At 44.5% G+C, this 12,324-nt stretch overlaps 1 protein-coding gene across 2 annotated transcripts in view; it reads right to left on the bottom strand.

Annotated features, from left to right (window-relative positions):
- LOC126537604 (condensin-2 complex subunit H2-like) overlaps positions 1-12,324 on the bottom strand; it is a 92,846-nt gene that overhangs the window by 66,569 nt on the left and 13,953 nt on the right. For both annotated transcript variants that reach the window (XM_055074392.2, XM_050184753.3), the window contains exon 6: positions 6,105-6,177. In XM_055074392.2, coding sequence (XP_054930367.1) covers positions 6,105-6,177 — 73 coding nt within the window. The remainder of the gene's footprint in view (positions 1-6,104; positions 6,178-12,324) is intronic.

Below are 12,324 nucleotides of genomic sequence, written 5' to 3'. Positions count from 1 at the left end.
TTTTGTGGGGCTAACCTCTTGGTGGAAAAAAATCTACGTTTGCCATTCAAGGCTTGTTGCGCCAAGTTTTCTACTGCGCCAGCTCACATCACATATCAACATTACATTGAAATAATTCACAAAAACAACACTTTAATCATCACTAACACAGCACACATGCCACCTGTAGTTTTTTTTTCTGGTACTAAAGACCTAGCTAAAGCATAATACTTAGTGAAAAGGCAGTTAAAAATAATATTACTGATCAAATTTGATGAGGTTAATACTATATATATTGACATTACTTTTTATGGCTACACATAAGAGAGTTTTGATGACATAAAAGTGTTAGATACCGTAATACAGTCTCAGCATATCGGCACACATCGCCACGAGCAAACTTCAGAAAGCCGGCACAGTTTCGTACTCATAATAATTCGTGGATGCAAGCAAACAGCCTGTAACTTCACGTTTCCATATTCTTATGACATTGTCTGTACTTTTTCAAATGTTTCCATTGGTGGCACATTGTATGCATAATTTTGATAAACTAGTGTTTTCAATTGCATTCAATTGCATGAATATTAAAGCCTGTCAATGATTAAAAGTAGCGCCATCCTTTGAACTGTTTCGCTGTCGCGCAAGTTCTCTGCCTTTCTCACTTACCCACGCCTTTTGCCATCCGTCTCCCCTTTCCAATTGACAACCACCGTCACGTGACAGTGCGCGCTTTCGAAAATCTCACCGGCACCATTCCCTTTGCAAATGAATGAATATGCACCGTAGTGTACATAGTATGTTGTTTGCATGGTGACGAGACCTTCTGTCGCGAGTGCTTCGTTAAGAACAGCGCGTTTACTTGGCTCTGTTTCTACTTGTCATCATAAGTTGCCGTAATCGCTTTAGCGAAGGAAAAAAGGTTTTTATGCTGCCATCCAGCAAGCATGATGTGGAGCGAAGATATGGATGCACTGGACTGGTCACACAAACCTCAACGGGCTGCCGCCTGTGCACTTTTGTAAGCTACATAGGAGGCTCACAAATAATAAAGTGCAACCAAGGTATTTATTCCCAAGCTTTTACACTGCGCAATGTTACTACGGACGTCGTGCACTCCTCCGTTGTGCACCATGTCGATGCAGTTTTTCTTCCCTATCTATAGTGTGCATTTTATATATATACATATATATATATAAAATGGAGTGATACCTAAAGACTAAAATTTGCCTTTTAACAGCAAAGCTGTGTAATCTTTAGTTCCGCTGTGGAGCTTTAGCATAAAACTCAGCCCAGCTGTGCATCGCCTCACGTTGCCTAGCAACTACCTGCGAGAGCACCGAGTCACAAAGCCTCCTCGCATCCCACGCACATAGGGCGGAGTCGTGATGTCACAGGCGAGTAAAAGCTCAGAACAGCCGGCGCAGCGACATGTTTCTCGGCTCCTATACTCCGTCCGTACGTGCTGCTGCCATGGGAAGACCGAAGAAAGTCCGCACGCCCGAAGAAGCGACTGGAAGAGCGCCCAGGAAGAGCACCGTACTGCCAAGCGAGAAGTGATGCGTCGCCGCTGAGCTGATCCAGAACACTACGCTGAAGCTGCGGCTGAGAAGGAGTGACACCGAGCCGAGGATCCCGAGTTTCAGTCCAGGGAACGCGAGTGCCAGTGCCTGAATGCTCAACGTCAGCGAGAAAGTGATCCCGGCCTGCGACTGCTCGAAAACTGCCAGCGTCCAGCCCCCCAAGACAACAACTTAGCAAAACCTATGAACAACTTACGCAAATTTCTTTTAAGCATGTGTTTTAGCCGTGAAAAAATATACAGAGTCAATTAAATTGTTATAATACTCAAGAAACAAATCAGACTCGCACGCAATGATACTTTAGCAAAAAAAAAAAATTTTTTTCAGGTTTGAAAGTTCTGTGGGGAACGCTGCTCGTTTGATCTAAATTTACAATCTTTTCACTGAGCTTTTTCATTAATGTTTGTCCGTGACAAATCGGTTTCGGGGAATATGATGTTTAATTAATGTAGCACATTTTTAGTGTTTTGTTGAATGTTTAGGACCATTTTTCGGATGATGAATTTGAGCCTTTGATGGCATCGCGAGAGTGCTTTGCAGACAACATTACTGCGGTAATGGAGTGTTCCTTGCTTAACTACTTCGTGAACGTAACTTCAACACCCACAAACTCGGCACTAAGGTCTTCAAAACAACACTTGCATTCTGCGAAAATAATTGGACAGTACAAGTAAGTGTACAAAGTTGTTCAGACAATGTTAGTGTATATCACACTCTGGCCCTCACATGTGAACTCCATTCATAATCTGGCTAACCAATATAGGGTGCCCCTTTCATTCTGAGGTAGGTAAATGAAATAAATAAATAAATAATGTAGCACATCAGTGCAAGCGTGCGTAAACATCACTGAATGCTCCAAGGTTATAAGCCAGGGTGCACATTCAGTGTCAACGTAATAAATTTTAATGTTTATTGTAAGGCATTAAGCAAAGCCATCATACTCAAATGGCTGATGTGGTTTCAGTCACCACTTAATGGCATAGCTGTATAACTTAGCAGTTACAGTCACCGATGCTCAAAACAAATTTTATAGCTTCTATTTCTGATCAACAGATTGGGCATCCATGCTTCAGAGCTACTTGCGACGATTCACAAACTGCACTCAGTGTAAACCCATGCAAAGAAACATGAACACGTGCGCCCATGCTATCCCTATCGTGGCTCCAAAGCATACACATTTTACATTTCCCCCCTAAAATTTTGTTCATGCCCCATTTTCTTCTTACCAGGTTAAAATAAGGCTCACGGATGCAATTTCAGTGCAACAGGAAAAAAACAGGAGCTAAAACAAAAGTGTCAAACTAAAATGTTATCACCCCGCTCGCATTAAAGGGTCCCCGAAATTGTTCGGACAAATTTTGTACACGTGTAGGATACGGCTACAACATTCACGCCACCATTTAAGTGAAGCGTCTCATATTAAGAGAGCTATGGATGATTACAAATGAAGCTTATTTCAAATAATTACTTCTGCCACGGCCAATAATTTTACTTTTTGCCAAATTTAGTAGCCACACAAGCATTAAATACACGCTTGAAATGGCCGAAAACTTCATTAAACAGCAGGAAAGAATAGACGGTTTTCAATGGAACTAAGATTGGGAAATGAAAATAGCTTGTTAACATTGCAGACTTCGTTAAATCTAGGTTCGTTATATCAAGGTTATCTGTGGGCATTTGTGCTTCCAGTGTGCAATGTACTAAATTGTTGCACCAATTGTTACTAAATGTACAATGTTGCACCAAATTACAACAGGTCTGTAGCTTTCTTTCACATGTGTTGCACAATCTCTTGATTTGCGAATGCGAGCAGCACGATGTTTCTCAAACCTTCATAGCGTAGCCTGTTATGTATGAAATGGAGCAGAGTAACCACAATGCACATCCAGACATCCCGCAGCAACCGTACAGGCAGTGGAAAGCAGCAGGCAGCACCTGTGGAAGCTTCTCCATCAACAATTCAGTCATCTGACTGTTTATAGTATAATGAGGAGGCTGACTATCTTACATTTCAGAAATACGATAATTATACATTAGTACAAATGCATTCTGCCTTGATGCCATATAGAGAATCACAAGCAAAGGTTCAAGAAAACAGAAGAGCTACAGACAATTGCTCATGAAATTGCTCAAGCGGCTGTGAGCTGTTCAGTCATTACGTCCTAATCTGTGGACAGCTCCTTTAGCACTATACCCCATAGTGCCAACGTATAAGAATGTCTGAATTTTCAGATGCAAAAGCGCTTTGCCATTCTGTTTTCCAGACCTTTTGCTGTGGCTGCAGGTAAGAAATGGCATTAATCGAAGCCATCACCACCGCTTGATTATCTCGCAGCTTTGAACCGGTGTTCTCAGATGCCGATCCGCAAGAAGCCGTAACCACCACCATGGTAACGCTAGGCCTAGCTACTTTCAGATTCACTGCCATGCTTCCAGATGTTCAGTGCCATGTTTTTCATCGAAAGAATTCGTTGCTCAGCAATGGTGCTGGCTCGGCCTTAGTAATCCTCGCTGATGGCTTCGAAGCGTAGGAAGCATAGCACTTTACACAATTCCAATTCCCAAAAGTCAGTTTTGCCGCAATAGAGAGATGCATCGATTGCGATAAAGCGTACCAAGATTGGAAAGAGGAAACTGTCACGGCACATAATATTATACCTTAATTATACACGCATGCCCGTACCATCGCCGGTCACAGTATGAGCCCCGACAAACCTAATAAGCTTACTGGCAGGCATTCAGAGCTATTTTGGATGTGCCTGTGGTGATTTGAGCCATTGGGGGGCAATAAAATGCATGCATTCATATTTTTGTAGTGCCCGATTTTTCTGACGTTTCCGTAGCCTCTAGGGAGTCCGAAAAATCAAATGTTGACTTTAAATGACTAGTATATACTAAAGAAGCAATCCTGGCAAAGTTGCAAAGATGGCAATTGTCTAATTTTCTTATAAATAGCCTTTAAATAGCACATAAACACACAACACATTCACCTGGTAATTAGCGGATATGACCTAAGTCCCAATATGCCACCTGTCCCAACATGTCCCAGCATGCCACAGGAACTCCATAATCATAGGAGGTGATGCCAAGGAGACACCGTCATTCTCAACAGTCTGGATTACATGTAACAAGCTGTAATGGTGGCGTTTTGTTCAGTTTCGGTACCAAAAATGTTTTTCTTTATTTTTCATCATGCATCCACTCATATCTAAGACGTAAAATTCTGCACGAAGGGCCTGCTCCATATCCACACTATGTAAAAAAAGGCTGTTTACGCAGTACAAAATTTCGCTACAGTTAGCCTCTAAGCCACTGTCGCAAATGCAGGTAAACCAGAAAGCACAGCAACACATTCTCATTGCTTTTGCCTTGTTTGCATGTGAATTTATACCTGTACAAGGAAATCCCGATAATTCGAAATCTCCTCATTTGAATTGACGGATAATTCAAACTGCTCTGTTGGTCCTGGCAAAGTCCTATGTAAATTTGAATCGAGAAAAACCCCATCGAATCCAAACTCCAAGAACTATGCAACAGTTATTTCAAACAACATCTCTCACTCCCGTGTACTGCTTTTCAAACAAACCCAGGCCAAAGGCGAAGGTACGATGCGCCGCCAGCTACCGTAATGACCTGTGCCATAAAAATGAGCAGGACAGAGGCACGAGGAGCCAAGACACAGATCATAAAGCACGCACCACTCCTTTCCCCTCTGCCTTAAAAGGAGCAGGAAGGAGTACCTTATGCGCTCTTGATCAGGTTACTAAGCGTTACCTATGTGCCTCCCCCCCTCCTTCCCTCCCTCCTCTTAGTGCGTGCTTGGTCAAGTTTCTGTCCCCTTCACCTGTCCCCTCCCTTCACACACACGCATGCTTGACCACATTGGCTACGCACATCTCCCAGCACATGCTTGATCACGTCGTCTACAGCATTTGACACGTGGGAGTACGGCGCGCGTCAAGCCATCAAATCAAATCAAATCAAATCAAATCAAATCAAGTTTATTTCAACATACAACTGATGCTGAGGACCGTGGACAAAAAGCCAGCAAGGCTTGACGTGGTCCATGGCCCACGTCAAGTTAGTCACCATTAGCCACCATTCCTTCTCTGTTCACTCTCGCACCCACAGCAAATGGAGCGCGAGGCACAATCCTGTCGCACTTGGGACTTAATATGAAACCTAGGCTTATTTCGGCACATGTCACATACTGATAGAAAATACTTTTTCAATGCGAGCCCAGTGACAGTTTTGCTTTTGCATGCGGTACCACACAATTGATTGGGCGCTATATTTAAAGGGGCTCTCTTTAGTTCAAACTCTGTTTTCGAATAAATTTCTGGTGCCTACTTCGAGTTCCAAGTTAACGAGATTCTACTGTAGTAGAAAATAAATGCCTGAGGGGGATACCGAGTGAACACAAAGCAAGGTGCGCATTATTACTGAAAATTTATCAAAGAAGAGCGGCATTATATTTGCTTGAGCCCTGTGCGCCTGCCATGCACAATGAATTCATTGCCCAAATGTCCATGCCCTGTAGCTCACCGTGTCATCTTTTTTCCGCCGCGCTGATGATCCGCCACCTTCTTTGGCATTCTCCTGTGTGTCGCCTTTTAGGCTGCAATGAAGATAAGGCAAGATTTGGAATGATGAGTGGTGCACAAAGCAATCAGCACAATGAACAGATATGCTACCCGAAAGTATTGGTAAAGGAGCCACAGAATGTTACCAAAAACATGCCTTATTTTTCAGAAGATAACTGGAATAAAGCAAGGCATAAAGCAAAGCATAAAGCCTAACCTAACAGTCTATACTGTTACAGCATATGTTCTTGTTTGCCTTCAGTACACTTGATCCTACACAACCTACTGATATCAATATGATCATATTCTCATGGCTGAGAATCACCACTGAGGCATCTTCATAATACAGGGCACCAATGTCGATTTTTCATAAAACAAATAAAAGCTGCTAGATTGGGAGCTTAGCTGTAGTTGTGGTACACTGGTGTACACACCCAACAAAGAGGATGAAAAATTGGACTTTCATTGTTTCGGCATTGTAGAAACACAATTTCTGAGCTAAAGATTCTGACAATTGCACTATACTACCTTTCCCAGCTGGATTTTTCAGATACCGTATTTACTCGAACCTAACAAGCGCCTTTTTTCCGATAAAACGGGTCCAAAAATTGCATGCGCGTTAGAATCGAGTACGCCCCTAAATATGCATTACCATATCACCATCAGCATTCGAAAAATGGCCGCCTCATACGCGTTTCTAGCCTAGCTGCCATTGCTTCCTCCATGTGCATACCTCCATGTTGTACGTGTAACCAGGCGCTGGTGTAACCTAGTCTACCACCTGTCTTCCCGTTTTCTGCATTTATTCAACCAGATGGAAGCGCTGACTGCGAAGACACACTAAGTCCACCATGATGCCGCATTTAACCCTTTCGCTGTCGGACGTTTCTGGCCGTGACGCACCCCCAGTGTCGGCTTGGTTTCAGGGAACGAGCATAACAGGGAATGAACATAGCAATTTATTTTTGATTATGATTGGTATACAAATAACATAGTCAATGCAATATGCACATTTCAGTGTTCTGCAGCTGTTGTTAGTAAACATCATCATCATCATCAGCCTGACTATAAAATCCGTTCAACATCCGAATCTGACGATGCAGAACCCTCTTCCTCTCATGCGACTTTGTCCGAGTCCGAATCCGAGCTCGGCTCGTATTCTGAATCGGAATTCAGCCACCGCTCCCATGAGCAGACGAAGGTCCCGCGCGCCGAGCCATCCGAAAGTAACCGCGCGCAGGGAGGACGCGCTTTCAGTCGCCCGCGCAACGGAGAGAAATGGGACGTTGCGTGATCAAGAAGACAGAGGGAGATGGAAAAAGGCTAAACAAAGTTCGAAGGGCTTTACGTTTACTGCTGCAAGTCGGAAGCGAGGGTGCGGCGAGAGAGCGAAAGCAGCAATCGAGTCACCTTTTTTGGAGAGGCAACGGCACGTGCGCCTGAACTTGACGCGCCGTAGCAGGCACACCAACAGAAGAAAAATAAAAACCTTCAAACCAGCGGAGATTACAGAACAACCCTTTAACCCATAACCACACGCGCGCGACGCATGATCCAGCGAACGCGGAGCCACCGCGCCACTCAGCAAAGAGAAAGTGGAGAGTGGCAGTCGCACCGTACTCTTCAATACATGGACTAACACAGGTCGGGGCGAATATACGAACTTGTAGAAAGAGTCAACAGATGGCGTGGCCAATCCAGGAGCGCCTGCTTTGCGCTCAGGCGCGAAATTTTGAACGCACGATAGAGAACGTACCGGTACGTCAGTGACACCGTGGGGGGGAAGCGCGATGACGTACCGGTACGTCCGTGACAGCGAAAGGGTTAAAAGGAACATTATCATGCACGCAGAGCCAGACGGAAATTGAGCCACACCACGGGCGTTCGGAGTTCCCAAAGCTTGCATGCGGGACTGGCGCAAACAGAAGGAGAATATTTTCGCCAGCAAAGCAGCAAGGAAGGGTTTCAGTAGACCGAAGCAGGGCCACTTCGCCGAAATAGAAGAACTGCTCGCGGAATACGTGCAAGAGCAGCGAGCGGCACAGCGGCCTGCGACAACCGATCTGCTCAAAGTACGGGCAATGCAGTTAGCTCTACAGAAAGGGCTAATGCAGAGTGACTTCAAAGCGAGCAGGTGCTAGCTATCAAATTTTATGAAAAGGCTTTTCTCTTCGAAGGCTGACAGGGATATGCCAAAAATTTCTCGAAGAATATGAAGAGAGATTGCACAGTTTTCAGCGGTACGTGTTGAAGTTGCGCCATAGAAACGGCTACCACTTCGGACAGAATGGAAATGCCGATCAGACGCCGCTCTACTTTGACATGCCTGACACCACAACCGTTGAAAAGAAGGGGGCGAAGCAAGTGCGCGTTTTGTCTTCTGGCCACGAAAAAACTAGTCACCGCAATGCTTTGTTGCCCTGCCGATGGGCCCAAGCTGCCCCCGTATCTGATCTTCAGGCGGAAGACGCTGCCAAACGGAATTGTGTTTCCGAGTGGCATGATTGTGCACACAAATGAAAAGCGTTGGATGACCCCAGACTTGCTCGCTGACTGGATTGATAACGTTTGGCGGAAGAGACCTGGAGGCAGTTTGGGTCTGCATGGGATGCCTGTGTTTGAAGCGTTCAGGCGCCGCCTTGACATCAAGGACAAGCTGGCTGCATGCAACATCAACCTTGTCGTGATACCCGGCGGTATGACATCGCAGCTCCAGCTGGTCGATGTTTGTTTGAACAAGCCAGTGAAAGATAGAATTCAGGCACTCTACACCGAATGGCTTGTCAGTGGCTGCCATGAATTCACGCCCGCCAATAAAATTTAAGCGTGCCTCACTGCAGGACTTTGCCGGATGGGTGAAAGATGCATGGTGCACGATCCCGTCTACCATGGTCAACAAGGCCTTTATTAAGAAGTGCGGGATTTCGAATGCCATGGACGGCACCGAGGATGAAATGCTTTGGTCTGTTACAGCGGTAAGGAGTTGTCTGCTGTGATGACGAGTAATATCTATTGCCCTGTGCTACTCGTACCGGCGCAGTGAAAATCTTGGCGGCAAGGTACACCACTTCCATTTGTGTTTTTATTCATTGCAACTTTAGTGCATTGGGACACTGTTTTTTCCAAATTAGAGAAAATAGTATTTCTATACAAAAGCACAAGGTGCGCGGTATTGTACTTTTTTTGGGGGGGTCATGGAAAATGGGTGCGGTTACAATCGAGGTTTTCATTTTTTTTATTTTTTGGTCTCGGAAAGCGGGTGCACGTTACAATCGAGGGCGCATTACAATCGAGTAAATACGGCTAGTTACGAGAGAACAAAACAAACAAATTGTAAATAATGCATGCAATCCAGCAGGTTTATTAGCCAGCCCAGCGAAGTGCAAGATTACATTATTCAGTACTTAATCTTATTATCCTCAGGGTAGCTGGCCATTAGTGTAAGTGCCTGTTCTTGCATGACTGATTGGAATAAGCAACGCAAAGAAATATCTTCAGCTTCATGAAGACACGCTGTTAAAGCAGCAAAGATGGAGAGCATGCAAATTACAATGACTCCCTCTAAGATAACTCTGTGCAACAGGCTTTACGAAATGCTTGGACTGTTTGTGTGGCTTAAAAAACCTCTCTTCATGAATCTTGTCCACAAAATTGTGTTGACTACGTTGTCTACGAAGATATCACCAAATTCTGCCTGTACCATGCCCTCACTGCACTTCCCTACCTTGTTTTTGTCATTCAAAATGTACTCAATGGTGTGCAGATCTGAGCTTTTGAATCAGCATGACCTCAAGATTTGAGATACCGCAGTTTCGGCAGAGTGACACTGTCCAAAGAGGCCCAGGACATCTCTGCGTTTGCTTCTGCCTGTCGCACTGCTAAGTCATAATGTCTAAAAAAAAGAACCCAAGTGGCTCTCACATTTTGTACGTGCCTAAGTACATACACGACACGCTTAAAAGAAGGCAGCCGACAGATGGAATAGCACGCTGTCGGACAGAAGTTACATAAATAAAGAGAAAGTGAATCAGAAAGGCTGTCCAACGTTTCGATAGGTGAACCTCTCAAGTCTACCTGTCGAAATGTTTGCCATTTTATTATAGAACCTATTTTAGAACCTTTAATTTCCTTAAATCAAAGATTGTTATGTCGAGATTTGACAGTCTTTCGAAGTGTCCAGTGTCGAGTCTTGCGAAAACGTATGGAAAGTGTGAAAGCACGGGTGAAGATCGAACTGATTAACCACTGGAAGGCACGCAGTTTGTATCGGATATGCATGTTTATGCATGCAGCTCAGAGAATCCTGTCTAGATGCGAGCACACAAAACTTGACCTGCGTCTGTCATTGGGTTCACGGTTTAGTGTGGGTCGTCGTAGGAGACGGGACGTGCAAGGAACGATCGCCTCATGCAAAGACCCTGCCACCCAAGACAAGAACGACACCACAGATGCTGCCATGCCTGTGCCTAGATTCACAGACGTGCTACACAGCACCGACAAAATGTAGAGGTTCATCTGAGAAGGCAATGCCATTGGTGACCTCCTTTCAGACGCCGCTGCACTCAAAAAGAGAGCTCTTCCTGCATGGTTCAAAGAAAGCCTATAAGAAACTGATAAATTTTTTTAAAGTGTGTAGGGGAGAACAAAACCATCACAGTATCACATTTACTTTTTTTGTTGGCTTGGTTTCAGAGTCCTGTAAAGCGTTAGCCTATGGTTTAAATTGAAGCTCCTCACAACTTTGCCACACAAAGTTCTGTTTTAAGACATAATTTTGGTTGGCCATATTACATGACGCCCGGATTATATGACATTCTTGCTTGGTCTCAAGAAAGTCATATAATCGAGGTTTCACTCTGAAATACACAAATAAATATGTAAATAAATATAGCATGCCAATTGATTCACCGAGCATCGCTCACACCAATTTAAGGTTACTTTTCTTTCCTGTCTAGCACCACGCCATCACAGAGAAACTTTCTGTAACAAAGAGCACTTTCTCAGTATAACACTAAATTTGCCCATCAGATTGGGGTGTAAGAATTTTTAGTATTACCCATGTCCAAAATTTGTTGCACTGCCCCGTTTGAGCTAAAGTCCCTGATGAATAGAGCCGTTCTGAAGCTTCTGTTAAGCCTTCGGTAGGTTCAGAGCTTGTCTGTTTGGCCAAAACTTCAGTGAAACAAGTCTCTCTGGTGCCTGCATGTTTTCTGAAAGGGATACTAGTGTTCTTTCTTTTCCCCAGAAACTTCAAATACGTAAAAAAAAATGAAGAAAAAAGTACAGATGAGCAAAGGTCACTTCACTTTACTTTCATTTCAAACCCGGTAACACACACTGCACAAAAGTTGTGGTTTTATAATAAGACGTGAATAGAAAAAAAAAGAGAATGCCTTGCGAACCTACTGCATACTGTTTTCACAAAACTTCGATGATCTGCGTGGAGAAGAAAAAGCAGGCAAAGAAAGAAAAGAGAAAAGACAGTAAGATACGAGGAAAGCCCACACAATCTCACATAAGCATTAGTATAGGCAAATTTGGCAACGAAACAGCAGCTGGTAAGTGCGAAAGAATAGCAACAGAAATGCGTGCAACGACACTGAGAAAACCGAATGATCAGAGAACACTACGAAGTTCAGCAACGTCTATCTACCTAATAGCATGCTCGCCGACATACGCAGGCTAGCTCCTACAGGTGTGCACAAGTCTACAACGGCTCATACGATCGAGACGTTAACCATGCTCACATTCGCACGCCAGTTTGAGCTCAGTGTTGCCAGATCACTTGTATCGAAATTGACCAGCTGCAATCTTAACCATGGTAAACCCTCATGATAACGAAGCCATTTTACTTGGATTATCACTTTATTCGAAATTTCTCGCAGTCCCGACACAAACACATGCATTTTAAACTGGAGTACTTGTAGCACGCCGATAAGCTCACGGGTGTGCACTCACGGCGGCGTTCACAGCCTTTCACGCCGAGCGAAGCATGCCGTGCTGGGCAAGCAACCGACCCTCTCTGTCGCCAGCTACAGCATCGCACTGCCTGCACACCCTACGCATTTAGCCACTGCCAAAGTACGCACGAAACAAGTGCACCGGTGATTCAAATCTACGTTGGCCAACAGGAGCACTCCGTGTGCGCCATGTGACTGCAGTAACAGATCGCTACGCTAGCG

Source organism: Dermacentor andersoni, chromosome 4, assembly GCF_023375885.2.
Source record: "Dermacentor andersoni chromosome 4, qqDerAnde1_hic_scaffold, whole genome shotgun sequence".
NCBI lineage: Eukaryota > Metazoa > Arthropoda > Arachnida > Ixodida > Ixodidae > Dermacentor > Dermacentor andersoni.
This window is presented reverse-complemented; position numbering and strand designations above follow the sequence as displayed.